Here is a 19662-nt window from a genome sequence, read left to right as displayed (position 1 = left end):
CTGAAGATTTGAATGTATTTATGTATGTAACTGTTTAGAAAAGGGGGTATGTTATTGTTTTTCCTGTATTTGACTAATTCTATTTTCCTCAGACTTCATGTTTTGACCCCTGTTATTATCCATAACTTTGCTTTTTTAGTTGCGCCTCTTATTTCTTGTTTTGAGAGGGAATGCAATTTCAAAGCAATCAGTGAAGATGCTAGAGAATTTCTCAAACTTTCTGTTGCTGTCATATATTTGCAAAACTTCTTCCCACCTTACTCCTGATAACAGGGTGTTGAATGTTTCTGTATTGTGTGTATTAAACTGTCTTGCTGTTATAGTTCTGGTTGGGCAGTAAGTGGCCTAGGATGGCGACAACTTGAGCTTCGTGATCACTAACACTTGTACTTATACATTTTGCCGTACAATTTATATTCACAAATACCTTATCCAAGGCAGTAACAGTAGTTTTTGTGATTCTTGTTGGGACTGTTATAGCCTATCTTAAGTTGAAAGTATCTGTGAGGTTGAGCAATAGTTCTAGGCGTGCCAAGGTTCTTCAGCTGCTGCACTAAATGTGGGAGCACGACACAGTCATAAGCTTTGGTAAGACCCATGTAAATAGCCAGCAGATGCTTGTTGCCAAGAACCATCACTAGTGTAGTCAGCAGCCAGTTGAACCAAGTGCATTTTTGCCACATACACCATGTTAAACATTAGACGCATGTTGAGAGGCAGTGTTTTCTTTACGAAATGACAGTGTAAAAGTGCCACAGTGATAACTGCGTGAGTTTAGTCGCAGGGCGAGGTCATGGTTTCTGCTCGTAGGCAGAAGATACGCACACGAGGGGTTGGAGAAGTCACGTATCTCTACTGTAAGTTCTTAAACCAACTTCCTTTATTTATTTTTCCCTGGTCGGTTTCTGCTCTCCTCGGTACCTGATCCCTTAGCTGAAGCCGGTAGAAGTTGTCTATGGACGTCAGGCCATGTTTGTTTTGGGTCCAATCGCTGCCAACATTCACAATGTAACAATTCAATGTGTGTGTGTGTGTGTGTGTGTGTGTGTGTGTGTGTGTGTGTGTGTGTGTGTGTCGTTACTAAGTGATTGTTGAGTGGTTTCGTGCCAAACCAATAATAACATGTGTAGTGAGGCTTCGGTATGCGGAGATTGCTTCCTCCACTCTCCGCATCCTCTATGGAAACACTGTCAGAACGTCGTGAATAAACTTATACAAGTTGGACAACATAAATCTGGCCTGGAAAATATTTCACGCACCTTAACATAGGCAACCTTACTCGCAGCATCCACAGTTGAGGCAGACGATGTGAATTAGACTGCCTATCTTAAGGTGCACGAAGACATGAAATGCGATGGCTATTCGGAAAGTTATGTTCCGGTCGGTCGCAAAATAGAAACCACTGTGAAAATAAAAAATGTGTTATTTGCAGTGTTTAGCTACTTCTCCATATTTGTCGTAGCGTTGTACTAACATTCAATAGCGTCGTCACAGAAGGCAGCCGCCTGTGGTTTCCGCCAATTCTCTGCGTTCGTATACAGCTCGTTGCCTGTGCTAAAATGTTGTCTTCATAGCCATCAGTTCATATGAGCAGAAGTGAGCCAATTACGGGCTGCATTATGGGTGACCGAACACTACCCAACGAAAACACTGCAGGAGCATCTTCATTGCCTCTGTGGAGTGCGGCCGAGAACTGTCACAAAGAGCAAAATGCATGACAGTTATGCTATGTAGGCTGCACGACGTAAGGCGAAATCTCTTAGCTGGTCCTCACACTTTGCTATACACTATTTTCTAGGCACCTTTATGTGCTCACTGTGCGCTCAGAATTGAAAAGTGCGACGTGCTGTGATCGACGGGCATACTAGACACACTACCCCACACGTCTGTGCAAAACTTCATCGGATTTTCACAATCGTTTCCATTTCGTGACTGATCGAAACTTACTTTCCGAAAAGCCCCCGTATTTTCCAGGACAGTCAAATAACTTCACCCCGGTATATATGGTTCGCTTTCACGGGTTGGGTTGTTTTGGAGAAGACCAGACAGTGAGGTCACCGGTCTCATCGGACTAGGGAAGGATGGGGAAGGAAGGCGGCCATGCCCTTTGAAAGGAACCATCCCGGCATTTGCCTGGAGCGATTTAGGGAAATCACGGAAAACCTAAATCAGAATGGCCGGACGCGGGATTGAGCCGTCGTCCTCCCGAATGCGAGTCCAGTGTCTAACCACTGTGCCACCTCGCTCATGCTTTCACGGTAGAGATGTTTTAGCTAAATTTCCTTCATAAGCTAAAAACCATTAATTGTATACTATTTTAAGTTGGAACATGTTTTGTGTTCTTATGTTCTCTTCATTGGTAAACCCTTTCTCACTTGAAGCATGCTGATGTGAAGTTTGTCAAGGTCAAGGGGCAGTGAAACTCATATTTCGTGTCAAAATAGCTCTGTACAAGTATGAACTTTGCCAAGAACCGCAAGTTATCGCTTATTATTAATTAAAGATCGTTGACTAGCTTTGTGACAGTATGTGAACAGGACTTCAATGTCAATTGGTTGTAGTATAGTAAAGGTTGTTTTAGTGAGGCCAATTTCATTTTAACACCATAACAATTCACTATAAGGAGTTTGCTGAGAGTCTCTATTCATTACTGCACACAATTTGTGGAAAGTGACTGCAGGAATTTCCACCACAACACACACGGTTGTTCATTCAATCATTCATTATTATCAAACACACGAATGTGATTGTAACGTGCTGTTGTGTCCACAGGATGCCGAGCCGCCAGAGATCACATACTGCGTGGTGGAGCAGGCAGGCACGCTGTCGCTCACTCCGACCCAGCCCATGCCTGCCCCAGAGGAGCTGAACGCCAAGTTTGCAGAGCTCGTGGTGAGTGGCACTCGGGGACAGTTGTAGCTCCATTAGTGCAGACAGATAGACGCATAGGTGTGGTAGTAGCAAGGCAGCATCACAATTATCCATGACGCATTCGTCCTCAGAATGTCCCCAAGTATACATTCATCCACACAGTGTTGTCTAACTAAACTTTCATCCTGTGATGTCCAATTACATATTCATCCGCTCTATATTGTTCATTCAGCATTGCCCAGCCACATATTCACGCAACATTGCCTATCCGATTAACCAATGAACCAACCACTTATGTAGCACTGTCCTATCAGCCATCCTTATTCGTGTACATCTACATTCTCATCCTCTCATCAAAAGGCATAAAATTGCTATATGCAAAGCACCTGAGTTCGAACACGGTGGAGGCTGACAAAGTGGCGCTTTGAACTCTTCTGCCTGTTTTCAGCATTCCCATTTACACTGCAGGTATCTAAATCCCACTTCTAAAATTAAAGTGGTTTTAATTTTTTGCACAGGATAGCACGATCTAACAGGTAACTGAGAAATGTGCGACAAATTGTCATTTTAAGAAACAGCAATGTTGTCCCAGAAAAATTTACTTTCACGAGTTCCTAAGTGTTCAGTTCTTTTCTCATCAATGTCTTATCTTCATGTAATTATAATCTGCATGCCACTGACTTCCATCTCTGCTCTTAGTAATATCTGTCTTGCTGTATCAGGCACGGATGACAGTTTGTCTTTTGTAAATCCTCAGCGGCAGTTTTGTAAAGGCCTCGTCGCTACTGTGGTCGAGGCCGCATTGCCCCTACTATTAAGGTAGGCCGAGTTTGTGAGTTCATAAAACAGCTACTGGTTGAGTACATCGCTAAGACAATTTCTCCCTGCCAAAAATGAGTTAAAAGGGTTTACTTATCTTTGTTACTTGTTGAATAATGAAGACTGCAACACTGCATGTAATATAACACAAAAAGGCCCTCAGTGGCTAAGTGCAACTAATCATAGGTAAACTTCACAGTACATAAAAAGCACTCCAACTTCAGGCCACAAGTGGCCCATCAGGACCATCTGACTGCTGTGTCATCCTCAGCTGAGAATGCGGATAGGAGGGGCGTGTGGTTAGCACCCCATTCTACCAGTCATGGTTTTCTTCGACCGGAGCCGCTACTGTTCGGTCGAGTAGCTCCTCAATTGGCATCACGAGGCTGAGTGCACCCCGAAAAATGGCAACAGCGTACGGCAGCCGGGATGGTCACCCATCCGAGTCCCGGCCTTGCCCGACAGCACTTAACTTCAGTGATCTGATGGGAAGCGGTGTATACACCACGGCAAAGCTGTTGCCTCGCAGCACATAGCAAATGCAATTCACAACAACTGTCTGTTCACTTTTAAGAGTTCACTAAGTCAGTCCTGGACGATGATCTAGTGCCAAATGAGTGAGAGCCGCTCTTCTGTCTTGCGAGTAGGCTTCTGTCTGTAATCATCTGAAGACTGGCAGACTGTAGACCGGCAATTGGCCGAGGCGAAGTCGATACCTTCATCCACGGCGCTGCTGGAAGTCGCGCAATTGGCAAGTGTCCATGGCACTGGCACCAGCTCGCATCTGTGTGCCTTTGGTGCTTTTTCACTGGCCGTGTCTCGTTCGGATGACACACCAATGTCCAGTGTCTAGATGGACACAATATTTCTGTTTGAATGTGAACCTGACAGAAGTTACATTAGGTTTTGATATTCACCCCTTACCCTGACAGTTAGCATTTCTGTGAATGAAAACTGCTTAAAATTCTCAGGATATCATGTTACATTAGCAAAATAATAGGAAGAGGTACAAACACAATCATTAATGAGCTCATACTGCTCAATCTTTATTGTCTATCCACCAAATGAGACAATAGAGTTGTCTGCTTCGGCCACCTTTTCTCTCAGTGCCATTGCCTTTCCACTGTGGTACGCAGCTGTATGTAGGGTGCAGCACTGCCGGCTTGTGTGTGGCAGTTGGCTGTGACACTGCTGTAGTTATGTGCATTCAACTCTCCCACGATTTACTTTATTACTTTTTAATGAGTGATGCTGCTCTTGTTTCAAATATGTCTAACACTATTTGGAGCATTGAATACCTCTCACTTCTGAAGTCACAACACGAGAATCAAAATTGTGACGACACTCGCAAGTTGTCGTCGAAATTTATATCTCCCACACAAACTGAAGTGTCCTTGCGTAATTTATCCACAGATGCAATGTCTGTGAGATTTTGGTCACGTCCTTGTCATCCATTAAGATGTACTTCTGCTCGACTCTGTATCGTGTTTGGAGTATGTCCCGAAGTGATTCCTCGTCGACTGTACGTTGCAGGAGGAGCTCGACCTGACGGCACCGAACAAGGCGGCGATGCTGAGTTTGCCTCCAGAGAAAAAGTGGCAGATATACTGTAGCAAGAAGAAGGTGAGGCAAAACTTGTGATCTTGTGGAATAGTCGACACAGTAAGTTTTTATGTCCATTGAATTACATTGTGATTTCAATAAGTTGTTAGAACTTTGGTTACCTGCCAACAGTTTTAATACGCAAGGTATGTGGTCAAACAATACTAGAAATCAGAATAATCGTTGCAAAGATTTAAAGCCACTGGCTTTGGTCCAGAAAGGTGTCCATTATTCTGAAATACACATTTTAAATAACTTGCAATCACTCATAAAAAGTTTAATTACTAATGGAGTTCAATTTAAGAGGAGGCTAAATGATTTAGTGGAGTGTAACTTCCTGCCTCCCTGACGAATGTCATAGTAGAACTGACTGACGTGTATATCTTCTAACTTGTTTTGTCGTACAAACAAATGCTTTGAGTTATTGATTCATTTGGCCTTTTTCTTAATTTTATCTGACCAAAGGATGAAGCATTGCATATAATCTGACTTCTGCACAGCAATGTGATCAGGGTCAATGTGTGTTGTAAACTGATTTTCTCTTTGATGATGCATAGCTACACTAGCATCTATCATCTATCTATTGTTCCTCAGTGTATTGTACATTTACACGATTTGTGATAAATTCATTATTACCTCTTACTTAAAAATACAATTATTACTATCTTTCGATGGACATTAATATATCTCTTATTTGTGTAGATACGTGTTCTTATTTTGAGACATGTTTTACATATTTGAGGTTTTCCTTACTAAGAATTTATGAAACAAAGAATACTTCTAATATGATCTAATGAAATACTTTTTTGGCTTCATAGTTCACTTCTTTCTGGACAAAAATAAGCTTAAACTGTGGAAGGTATTTTTGTTCCTTGTGTTATATTTTTGAATTTCGCTAGTTCTTTACAACAGACTCCATAAGAGAATGTATGTGAAGCATGAAGTTTGAGGATGGACACCATATATTATCTTTGAAGCATATTTCTGTGCAATGAGTACCTCATGTGGAATGGCCCCAGGGAATTATTTGGTATAACATTAATGAATTGGAGTATGTTCGGCAAACCAACTTTCTGATCATTACATTACCACAGTAATTATATGAACAGTTAATGTTGTGGAACTCAATGATTTTAGAAGTTCTGAGTTTACACTGTTTGATATTTTGTGTTGCAGGACCAGGAGGGCGAAACGGATCTGTCTCACTTGCCGGAGCACTACATAGAGCGCGTCAAGGCTCTCGCCATGGTAACTATACTACCCATCACCAAGAAGTCTATCGTGATAGCGTGCTCACTTGTGTATGTTTCACCTCAATTTCTGCTGTCCTGTGTTTCAGATTTTTGTTGTTGCGAACTTCACACATTGCAGCAGTAGGACTGCTATTATTTAACACGTTTTTGTAACTGACATTACTACATTGCCCTGTAGCTGTCCCTAGAGAGTGTGGTGATCCTGATTAGTTCTAATATGACTTTAAGTCAAAATTTGTTGAATACTGCAAGTGCAGGGATGTTTACCTGCACATTAATAAAACCATTTTTTTGTGCTCAGTTGTTTGGTCCACAGTGGAAAGTGTACAGGTTCACTGTTTGAAAGATACCAAAATAAATTTCAATCTCGTGTGTCTTTTTTGTATAAACAAGCAAATATCAGTCTTGTGGCATAAGGCGATGTGGCTAACATGTTGCCAATCAAAAAGTATCAAGAAAAATTATCTAGTAGACAGCAAGAGGTGACACACCGTTGTTTCGTGCAAGAGTTCAGCAAGAACCACTACTTCTGTCTATGTCAGTTTTGGATAAAGCCAACACAATGTATATGTTCGTTCATGAATTGACAGTCATACTGATTAACATTTTTATTGGCTAAACTGGTTGTGGAAAACTCTATATTTAAGTGGTGAAAGAGGTCTGTGAGACTTATGTAGTGAAGAACTGCAGTATTGAAATTGACCTTTAGTTTTCAGCTTTACCATTTTACCTACCAGTTAAGATACTGCAACATACCTGTCACAATTTTCCATCACTGAAACAAGTCTGTGTCCTTTTGTATTGGCTTTCAGTGTCACTTGAGCTGCACATAGATCTATGTGGCTAAAACCAACGGAACATTTATTATAATAGTGATTGTATCAGAAAATAAAAATTATTTTAAATAAATATATGTAATTTCAGTTGTTCAAGAACTACACTTTCTGTACAATGTGAACAGGATCTTCCTCATTTTGAAATATTTCATAACAGATTATTGTTTACCATTGCCATTGTGTTACACTGGTGCAGATTTAACCGCAACTGTGACATTCCCTCTGAAATGGGCGACTCAGTATTGTCACAATTTCAGTGCGTTGTGGTTTCTGGGTTATATTAAGCAACATTACTATATCAAAGGCACGCATTTAATGGTACAGCTGAGTTGTCAATTCCATTTTTATGAACTATTTTTTTTCATCCTCTGGTATCATTACGCATATTCCATTCATTCGTACATTGTGTTAGGTCGATCTGGCCCCGGAAATCCCAGATTCAATTCCAGATAGGAATCCCTCCAGGATAATCCCAGCCTGCTATCAAAAGAGTACCAGGGATCTTTCCCGGAGGTAAAAGGCGGCTGGGACCGGCAATGGGCCACTGCCCTCCCCCTCGTAGTGCCGCAATGGAGGACATTCTACCTGCAGTGTCACCAGTAGCACCGAGCGAGGTGGCGCAGTGGTTAGCACACTGGACTTGCATTCGGGAGGACGACGGTTCAATCCCACGTCCGGCCATCCTGATTTAGGTTTTCCGTGATTTCCCTAAATCACTCTAGGCAAATGCCGCTCTGAAAGAGCACGGCCGACTTCCTTCCCCGTCCTTCCCTAATCCGATGAGACCGATGACCTCGCTGTTTGGTCTCTTCCCCCAACCAACCAACCATCAATCACCAGTAGCCCAGTCACGGGCTAGTGTCGCAGAAAAGAATCTGCTAGTCTGGAGAAAAAACTGTTCCCTCCTCAGTTTTACTATATATCTGCTGTTAGCAGCTTAACATTTACTTCATTATAATGGCATTTTTCAAAGAAAATTATATTCTATGTCTGCAAACACTGAGCCTTGTTCACAGTATATTACTATTTGTCACACAGCCTTATAATGAATACTTGGACATGCCACTTACTTAACGGAACTTTTCAATTGTTGTATCTAGATATACAGATAATTGTAGAAAGAATGGCTGATAGGTTTGTTAGTCGGGCTCCAATCATTCGGCATACACGACGGCACGTCTCGCGACACCTAAAATGACGACTGAGTCTGTTATCGAAATATTGTGCCCAAAATGGAATCGACAACTCAGTTGTACACCGGTAAGGACAGCATCAATCGTTCACATAGAGAAAGCTATTGTGTCTCAGATAATTATCAGTTCATTCAATTTAGAAGTGTAACAACACAGATCCACACGAATAAATAAATAACTGCAACAGCTGTCATGAGACAATTTATTGATGTATTGGTTCACAACTAGTTTCGTAACTATAAAGGTACATCTTCAGGAGCCACACAGTCGACCTTTTTCAATCGTGGAGGCTGTCCCCCAATAAAACAGAGACGCCCCCTATCCTCACGCTGATCATTTTTCAGTGCATTATTGCCGAGTTGTCAGTGCACGCTGTGCTGCTCCACGCACAGCCTCTCACCGTTGCTCGACTTACATCTAGTACGTAGTATAGTCACAAAACCGGTTGTGAACCAAAAGGAGCTCGGTAAAAGGAGTTATTTATTTATTCAGATGGATTTCTACAGCTGTGTCTGACCAACTCACCAAATCATATGTACAGTCCCATATGTTCTGTGACTCTCACACTAGTCCGCCAGCAGCAACTTGGGCATTAATTTTATAGCCTTAGAATTCACGTATAGGCCACCTCACTTCATGTTATACATAGCTTTGTGGCCCAACTTTCGTACTCAGATAACTGCAAATAACTGCACATTAATTACAACTATTGAGGCCCCAGTTCACTGACTTATTCTTAAACTCTGGTCAGAAAAGAGCTAGACGAGTGGTATACCTGCAGCAGGACTGCAGAATCCATTGTGGCCACAATAGTTGTAACTTTACTGACCTATATGAGGTGTCAAAAATCTTCGTCTCGTGTCATTGTTCATTTCAGGACTGTTAGGTATTTTAAGTAGTTTTTAAATAACTCAATACAACACCATCAAAGCTGAATTTTAGTTTCTGTTTATTACTGGTTCTGTTACTGATGATGATGATCAGATCGTGTATTGTTTTTTTTTTTTTTTTTACAGAGTAAGTCAGGCTGTACAAACTTTATTGGATATAAGGTCTGCCTGTTATGCAAAACTCTGGTTTTTCATGTAACCCAACATGTTTCATCACCTCTGTGCTATCATCGGTGGGTTTTCTTTATTTGACTCTTAATTTTAGCTTATATAATTATGTAGGACCATTTGTACATTACCTTGTACTGGTAAGTTGTTTCTTTTTCTTTCGCATTCTTTTGAGTGACTGAGAAGCACATCCAGTGATATACATATCTCTCAAAATTACGTTTATGACAAAACACTGAGATGGGACACAATAATAATGATTACACTATATTTTGGTGAAGTGAAAAGGTCCATTACAAACAAAATTCTGCAAAATACATGTAGTATTTGTGTGTGGTTCTCAATAACTCATAAAAGCGTGAAAGGAAAAGGATCTGCCAAAACAAAACATGACAAGCTACCAGTACATTGTAATGTACAAATGGTCCTGCATAACCATATAATGTAAAATTAAGATTTGAATAAAGAAAAGCCACTGACAATGGCACAGAGGTGCCAAAACATGTTTTGGTTACATGAAAAAAACTGTTTTGCGTAATAGGTGGAACTTACATCCAATAATTTTAACTGCAATGTGGTAAATTCTAGAGCAGTAAGTCCAAATGATGAATATATGAACTTTACTTGATGACTACAGAACATGCACCAACTGAATAGTGAGTGTACACCAGAAGTTACTCTCGGAGAATTACTCTGACAGCGGATTGTGTGCTGTCTTTATACGAAGTCGGTGGTCACTGACTGTGCCATCATCATCATCATCACGGGCAGTTTGCATCCTCTGGCCGGGTCTGTATGGAACATAAGGCCTCTCCATTGTCTTCTGTCTTCCCACCATCTCTCCGTCTTCACCTTGGTCCAGTCCTCTCCGTTCATTCATCTGTCTCTCGGTCTTCCTCTTGGTCTCTTTCCTTCCAGTTTCATCTCATGTATCCTCCTGGGTATTCTCCTCCATTCTCTTAACGTGTCCATACCATCTCAGACTTGATTTCTCTATCTCCTCCTGTAATGGTTCCACCTTCATTAACTCTCTGATCTTTGTCACTCCAATACTGTTTTTCACGAATTTGATCTCATTAGCTAGTACTTTGCTTTCCTCTCTTCCTTTCATAAATCAGGTTTCTGATGCATATGTCACGATTGGGACACAGTATGACCGATATATAACCTTTTTACTGATTTGGGGTACATTCTTGCTCCATATCAGGCTTCTGACACTCTTCTGAAATGCTTCTGCTTTTCTCCCCCGCTCGTTTATTTCTCTGTCATTTTTTCCATCATCCTGTATCAGGCTTCCACTCTCCTCAAACTTTCCCCACCAATTGATATTCCAGTTGTTCCTCTCTCCTTATTTCTTGTTGTGATAATCATCTCACTCTTACTTATACTAAATTTCATCCCATATTCTTGTACTGTTCATTCCCATATGTCCAACTTTTCTTGTACTTTCTCCTCCTTATTCCCCCGAATCATCAGATCATCTTCAAACACCATAGCTTTCATCTTCCTTTCTCCAATTACTTGTGCTACTATACAAGTAATTGGAGAAAGGAAGATTGTTTGTTGTGCCTCTTTAAAGATGTTTGTATTGAGGTTTTTAAAAAAAGTTAAAATTACAAAAAATTCCATTTTCATTTCCAGTATAAAAGACACACACACACACACACACACACACACACACACACACACACACACACACACACAGATATATATATATATATATATATATATATATATATATATATATATATATATATATATATATATATATTTGGCAATGAAGTTCTATTTTAACCATCAGCTGCATATTCTTCAAATGATGTAATTATATGATCTGTATTCTATGTTTTGTGAATGAAAATGTGGACATAAAATTTATGTCTAGGTTTTAGCAAGGCCAGCCATGAATTTTCTAGGAACTCAAATGAGTGGATTTTCAGCAGGATTACACTTTAAGATTAGAACACTCTGCTGTTCTTAAAATGATAACAATTTTGAATATGGATGTTTTTTAAATTGCACAGTTTTCAGAAAAGATAATTTTTAGAAAGAAGAAAATCAGTGCTTCCAAGTAAGGTATGTCAATCTTAAATTCCTACATGAATAATACGTGAAATAAAGGAAAGACAAGTGTGCTCACCTACAGCTGACTGATGTGTGGTGCATAGAAACATGCAACAGAAACAGTATTTTGGTAGCTTTTGAGCTCGTGGTCTTTCTCTGGTAGAAGTGCACACATTCATGCATGTGACCACACAGACACCCTTGGCCGTGAATATGTGCTTTTGGGTGTGTCTGTGTGGTTACGCACATGAATGTGTACTTCTACTAGAGAAAGAGCTGAAAAAACTAGTGAAGTACTGCTTCTATTGTGTGTTTCTAGGTGCCACACACTAATCAGCGGTAGGTGAGTGGTTAACTTTCCATTATTTTACGTATTAAAACAACATTTTAGTGGGGTAGAATTTTCAAGCACTCCAGGATTTCATGAATCATAAATTTGGAAAACTTCCTCGGATAAAATATTTGTATGCAAACTACTTTCCTATCATCATTAGTATCAAGTAAGTAATATACTGAATAACTGTTGTGCTCTTCCATGCTGACTGGTTTGATGCAGCTCTCCACGCTATTCTCTACCGTGTGAGCCTTTGTGTACCTACTGCAATCTACATCCTTTGGAACCAGCTTAGCTTTGGTATCCCACACTCTTCTTTCCAGTAGCAAACTGCTGATTCCTTAAAATCTCAGGATCTACCCTATCAACCTATTCATTATTTTATTTGCGTTACATAAGATATTCTTTGTTCCCCAATTTGATTCAGTACCTGCTACTCATCTAATCCTCAGCTTTTTCCTATAGCTGCACATTTCAAAAGCTTCTATTCTCTTTTTTTCTGAACCCTTTTGTTCTCCATGTTTCTCTTCTGTACGAGGCTATGATCCGGACAAATATCTTCAGAAAAGTTTTCATATCATTTAAATTTACATTTGACGTTAACAAATTCCACTTTTATTTAAATATATATTTCTTCTCTTGCTATTGGCAGTCTGCACTTTACATCTGGTCTACTTTAGCCACCATCAGTTATTTTGCTGCCCAAACAGCAAACTTCATCTACTTCTTTTATTGTCTCCTAATTTCTTCTGTTATTTAATTTGACTACACTAGATTACAGTTGTTTTACTTATGTCGATATTCATCTTATAAAGTCTTTTTAAAACAATATTCATCCTGTTCGACTGCTTGTCCGAGTCCTTTGCCATGTCTGAAAGAATTACAGTCGTCGGCAAACCTAAAAGTGTGTTTTAAACCTGGAAGACAGACTACAACCTTGTCTCTCTCCATTCTCAACTACAGCTTCCCTTACTAACTACTTACACTGTCATTCTTAGCATCATGTAAATAGTACACTGTACTGTAAGGTTCAGAAAATTGCACATTTAAAAAAAAAAATTAGGGATTCAGCCTATACTATGCATATGTATTGAGTATACAAAAGACCGAAGACAGGTAAGAAAGTTTTATTTGTATTAAGAGTAGTGTTGTAGCAAGTTGAGCTATTCCATGTTGCTATATTTTATAGTGACGGAGCTCGAGCCAATCAGGTGATGAGAGTCTTTCTGGTCCACAGCTTCAATTTCCAACAGTGGACGCAGACGATGAGGTGCGGTCCCGCACGCGGCAGCTGGATGCACTGAAGACAGCGCTGCGCACCCAGCCGCACAGCTTTGTACTGCGCTTTGTGGAACTGGATGGTCTGCCCGCACTGCTCTCCTTCCTGGGGGGCATGGACTACCAGACAGCACAGAGTTCTGTCCACACCTCACTCATCGGCTGTGTCAAGGCGCTCATGAACAACTCGGTACGTAGCGGATTTTCACTGAGGCTTGTTTGTTTTGAGGTTGAGTTCGTTGGCCTAATTTTTTTCTTTTTTGTCAACATTCTTGCTTACAACCATTAAGACAATTCTGCTTCATTTATTCCAGGTGACTGGCAAGTATTGGTATTCTGTGTAACACCACATCTAGAACTCCAAAGATAATTTTTATTATTTTTATCTAAGCTGCGATATAAAGTTGTACAGGAGGTCATAACCACTATACGGATATTGAGCACGTCCTAAGCACCACATCTTGGCAGATAATTGTTGTTGTTGTTTTTCTTTTTTTTTTTTTTTAAACACTTTTGGGTATGGACCACCATCAGAATTTCAGATAAAAAAACTTAATACAGAGTATTATGTAAAATGATTTCTGTTTTGATCACAAATGTGACACATTGATCTGTATCAAGTTCTTTTGTCTGATACTTTAATGACAGGCTGTGCTCAAAACATGTGAATTAAAAGAAAATATTTTAACAACAAAGGGTCTGTTTTTATTGTCAGTCAAGAACCGGTTAATATGCTTTGTATTAGTATTGTGCTATGGCCATGCTCAGAATATTAGGTGGGAGGACTATCTTCCTCCTGAGCGTAGATCACAATTTGCTTTCCCCCTGACTAATATTAATGATGTCTATTTATTTGCAGGCTCATTGTAAATTGTAGAAAAAATAATTCCATAAGCTTCTTTAAATGTATAACATTTTATCTGTTATCAATTTAGAATCAATGGTTCTCTCTCACAGCATTTTAATTAATTATCAGTGTTTTCCAGAGACTGTAATTGAGCTTTTGTATTTTTGCAGTGCTCACATTTCTTTTAATATGAAACTTAGTTTCAGCATATGTTTCTTTAATACATCAATCATGTATTGCCTCCACATCACTTTAAATCTTCAAATACAGTGTGTATTCATTTACAGACTAATAATTTGAGTTCAATTTTTTGCTACTTACTCAATTATTTCTGTTCTTTACATATGAAACTGAACTATCAGCTGTAGCAAAGATATTGCCATTGCAACATTGCATCACTCATACACTCGACATGAAGCAGAAAGAAATAAGACATTTATTAAGTACATGTAACACATAATAATGTAATACAGAAATATATTTTATGAAATGCATATTAAATCATTTTGCATTTATTGCATATTATTAACTACATGCAAACTGTACAGTCTTGCGTTCTACAGAAAATGTAATAACTGTGAAACATTTCCAGTGCTAAGACGCTGTTATTAGTAGCCAGTTGTCGATATTGTTCTCCCACCCACAGTTTGTATGACTCTGCTGTTGCAGAACGGTAGAGCGCACGTACTGGCACATCCCACAGCTATCGACACGATAGCGCAGAGCCTGAGCACAGAGAATGTCAAGACAAAGATTGCCGTGTTGGAGATCCTTGGTGCTGTGTGCCTGGTGCCTGGTGGGCACCGCAAGGTGCTGCAGGCGATGCTCCACTATCAAGCGTATGCAGCCGAGCGCACACGCTTCCAGGTATGTGCCGAGCAGTAGCCCTTTATTACTTATAAGTAAAGGCAGTACATTATCAAAATATTCAGCACAACTGAGTCAAAATGTTAACTTGCAAAGCCAGCTGAACTTTCATATTACTTTATAAATAGGTGTCAAATCAGTTACATGGTTTCTAAAAGTAGATTTTTGAACTGTTTGAAGAACCAAATTAGAAGAATAAGCAATAAAATTAAAAGTTAAAAGGAGAAAGATAAGAGTTATGTTGTTAGCAAAATCAGGTACTTGCAGTGATAGAATAGAATGAAACTCATTGCAGAACTCAGCTAAATAAAATTGGCAGTTCACAAAAAGCTACAGACAGCCATATTAAATTTAAAAAATCCATCTCACATTACACCGAAAGCAATTTAAAGCATAAATATACTATAAACTTAAGAGGAGACAGAATGACTGTCCATTAATTACCTTAAGGAGATGAAATTGCAAGTAAAGATGACAGAAATACTTTAAAGCGAGAATTATTATACTTAGCGTCAGAAAATATATATATTTCATCCGGTGGGAAGGAAAGAGAGGTTAGTAAGAGAAGAATGGAAATATGGGGCAAGTGACTCAGAACCCAGTTGAGGGGATATAGATGAAAAGGAGGTCAGTGGTAACATGTTCATAAGAAATTTTCCAGTTTCAGTCCAGATATCACATAAAGAACACAGTGAGAAGTAAAGATAGATCAAATCTGCAGAGAAAAGGAAAGCAGAATGATTGATGTAATTAAGAACTTCTAGGAAAGTGAAAAAAGAGGGGAACGGACCAAAAATAGGTAGCAGGAGGGGAAAGGGGGGCGGTGAAGTTAAAATATTTATTAGATAATAAAATTCATTGAAGAGTACAACTGATTAGATAAAAGAATTGTTGAATATTTCGAGAAAAAGATCATCAGTTGACCAAAGAAGATATGAATATACCTGAAAACGACATTCGGAGGAGAGAAAAATTCAGAACCAAAATTACAAAAACATAAAGGATTTTCGAGAAAAAGCTATTCAACATGGAAGGAGCATCACTCGGTAACAAAAACAGCAACAAAGTGAATGAATGGAAAAGTACTGGCAAGACAGGAAGAAGTACCTCATTCGAAAGAACAACTCCTCTGAGCAATTGTTTTACGTTGTCTGTAGTTAGTTGGATTCAACACAAGAAGAATCAGTTGTATTGTTGAGGAAAAAAATGCGTGTGTGTGTGGGGGGGGGGGGGGGGGGGGCTGGGACAGAAGTTTTGTAGAATGTCAGAATATGTTTGAGAATAAGTTGTTTCTTTTTACTCTTTATTTTCTTACTTTCTTCTCTGCTATTTAAACAATTCTATTGTGGCTTCATGCTTTCAGTGCACTGAAGTCGTTAGTTCACAGACAACTGCTATATAACTTTATAAAAGTCAGAGTTTACGGCCTGAATACCCTGAGGGCCGATACTGTAAATGAAAGCTCTGAAGATTATTGAATGTTATGATTTATGATATATGAATTAATTATCTATGATGTGACATATTTTTACAACCTGGTGCTCCACAGCTGCAATATGTTTGATAAAAGACATTTTTCTATAGCCACCTTTTGTAGCAAGAGCACATAGGTGTCCTGATAGCCAAAGTATATTAGTGACTTGAAATAACAACACAGACACTTGCCTATTTAACATCATATTAAGGCAACTATATCGATGTAATGGATATTTTGACAGCACCAGAATATGATCCCTGTACAGATGAAAAAGTTTTTGTCAGCAGCTGATCATGTAGGTATATAAATATGTCTTTCACTAAATAACAATGTTATGAAAAGGATAGAGCACTGTTCACCATAAAGAGAAAGAGGAGACACTGAGTCACAGGTCACAGACAGGCACAATGAACAGACTGCCATACATTTTGACTTCTTCTGGAATAGAAAACACACACACACTGTGGTGTCACCGCCAGACACCACACTTGCTAGGTGGTAGCCTTTAAATTGGCTGCGGTCCGCTAGTATACGTCGGACCCACGTGTCGCCACTGTCAGTGATTGCAGACCGAGCGCCACCACACGGCAGGTCTAGATAGACGTCCTGGCACTCGCCCCAGGTGTACATCCAATGTTAATAGCAATGGTTCACTGACAAATACGCTCTCATTTGCCGAGACGATAGTTAGCATAGCCTTCAGCTACATCATTTGCTATGACCTAGCAAGGCGCCATTATCAATAGGTATTTAACTTGTGATGCCTGTACCATCAGACCGATGTACACCACTTATGGATTAAAGTTAAGTATTACATCAACTACGTACTTTATTTGCTACTAAAAATTCCCTTAACTGTTCCAGACCTCACGCCAGTCTGCGTGAGCTTAACGCGTGCCTTTCGGCTTCTTCTCATAGTGACTTGGCTGTCTTGCCAAGTCACAAAACACACACACACACACACACACACACACACACACACACACACACACACACACACACACACACACACACACACATCTCACATACACATGAACACTGTCGTGTGTGTGTTTTCTACATAAGAAGAAGGCCTTTTGGTCAAAAACGAAAATATATGGCAGCCTTTTCGTTATGCCTGTGTGTCACTCAGTGACTCGTCTTTATGGTGAACAGCACACTATCCTTTCCATAATATTGCTGTTATTCCACCATGGACTTTGCACTTTTCTTTCACTATGTACATGAGGTCTGTTCAAAAAATTCCAGGATGTTGTCCACAAAATTTTTCTATGCTAACCTTTTACTTATTGAGCATGGCCTCCTTCGACATACTCTTCTCCACAGTTGATACATCACTCCCAACACCATTTCCACTTCCGGAAGCATTCTCGGTATGCCTCTTGCTCGATTGCATGAAGCGCCATCTGTGAATTTTCTTTTATCTCATCTGTCATTGCAAATCTTCATCCTGTCAATGGGGTTTTCAGCTTTGGAAATAAAAAAAAATGAAACTGGACCAGATCTGTAGAGTATGGAGGATGAGGCAGCACAGTGATTTCATTTCTTGTACAGTAGTCATGCACCAATAGGCATGAAGGTGCAGGTGTGTTATTGAGAGGCAAGAGCCAAGGATTGTCTCACTACATTTCAGACCATTTCCTTCTCTCATTTTCTTGCAGACGTCACAACACGTCCCGATAGTACCGTCATTTAACATTTTGTCCCCGTGGCACGATTCGTGATGAACTGATCCTTCAAAGTCAAAGAAAACTATCAGCATGCTTTGACATTTGACTTGACCTGACAAGCTTTTTTTGATCTTGGAGAACCTTTCCCAACCCGTTTTGATGGCTGAACCTCGGTCTCAATATCGTAACCTTAGACCAACGTCTCGTCCCCAGTTACGATTCTCTTAAGGAACGTCCCATTCTCATTTGTGCAATCCAAAAACTCTTCACAGATTGCAAGCCAAAGGTCTGTCTGATCTTGACTCGTGAGACTTGGGACAAGCTGTGTCAGCACGATCCGACTGAAATGTTACATTCTTCTGCAATCTCTCAGACAGTCGGTCTTCCACTGGCATGCACAATTTCAGTGACATTCCTGACATGAACGTCATTGGTAGACATCAAAGGGCATCCTGAATGAGGGCCATCTTTAACTTCCGTCCAGCTATTTTTAAACCGTGTGAACCATTTGTAACACCAAGTATGGCATAAGCATCCATTACTGTAGGCTTTTTGCATCATTTAGTGTGTCTCTGCAAGGGATTTACTGAGTTTCACACAAAATTTAATACAGACATGTTGCTGTGCCATATCGAAATTCACAAACTGTGCTACACAATGTTCTACTCAATACAGCACTGAACAATAACTAACAGACTTACGACAATGAAACTTCTGGCAGTTGCACATTAAATACAGGCTCGTGCAGGGATGCTAACCACATTTCACTCCAAACACCATTGGCACGTAATTATGAATGTTCCAGAATTTTTTGAACAGAACTCGTTTTGTTCGTCAATATTGTATAGTTGTGCTATATGACGTGACTGTATGTTCTACTGTATGTAGGGCATAGTGAATGACTTGGACAGGAGCACAGGCATATACCGTGATGAAGTGAACTTGAAGACAGCCATAATGTCATTTGTGAATGCCGTCCTCAACTACGGACCCGGCCAGGAAAACCTCGAGTTCCGTTTGCACCTGCGCTACGAGTTCCTCATGCTCGGCATCCAGCCAGTCATTGATAAGCTCAGGGGCCACGAGAATGAGACACTGGATAGGTCTGTAACATTCTACCAGTGTGAAATGTGATTTATTGATAATGTTACTTACAATTTCCAAATCATTTGCTTCGTTTTGTTGGAGACATCTTAATATTTACAATGAAAACATTTTTTTAGAAATACTGTCATTTTACATTATTTTGGATCAGCTATACAGCACTCAGTATAGTTTTTGATATTAAAAAAAAAATACATATTTCCCTTGCTCAAATTGTGTAGTTTTCATCCATGAATTTTTCAACAGAACAACAACATTTTTCCTCTATAAAGGTAAAGAGCAGCTTTTTCTTCAGTGACCAAGCTCCATGTTGAATACATTACTGCCTATTAATTTAGTGCAAATATTTAAACCAATATGCTCTGATGTTTGGGCATAAAGTTTGAAAT

At 39.7% G+C, this 19662-nt stretch overlaps 1 protein-coding gene across 4 annotated transcripts in view; it reads left to right on the top strand.

Moving 5' to 3' along the window:
- LOC126424539 (disheveled-associated activator of morphogenesis 1) overlaps positions 1-19662 on the top strand; it is a 456338-nt gene that overhangs the window by 324538 nt on the left and 112138 nt on the right. For all 4 annotated transcript variants that reach the window (XR_007576184.1, XR_007576183.1, XM_050087275.1 and 1 more), the window contains 6 exons: positions 2773-2892; positions 5224-5313; positions 6469-6540; positions 13268-13498; positions 14825-15022; positions 19058-19272. Coding sequence is in view for 2 of the 4 variants with exons in the window: in XM_050087275.1 (XP_049943232.1) it covers positions 2773-2892; positions 5224-5313; positions 6469-6540; positions 13268-13498; positions 14825-15022; positions 19058-19272 (926 nt within the window). In the remaining 2 variants the exon portion in view is untranslated. The remainder of the gene's footprint in view (positions 1-2772; positions 2893-5223; positions 5314-6468; positions 6541-13267; positions 13499-14824; positions 15023-19057; positions 19273-19662) is intronic.

Source organism: Schistocerca serialis, chromosome 10 (assembly GCF_023864345.2).
Source record: "Schistocerca serialis cubense isolate TAMUIC-IGC-003099 chromosome 10, iqSchSeri2.2, whole genome shotgun sequence".
Taxonomy (NCBI): Eukaryota; Metazoa; Arthropoda; class Insecta; order Orthoptera; family Acrididae; genus Schistocerca; species Schistocerca serialis.
Note: the sequence above shows the minus strand (reverse complement) of the source record. Positions and strands in the feature narration are given on the sequence as shown.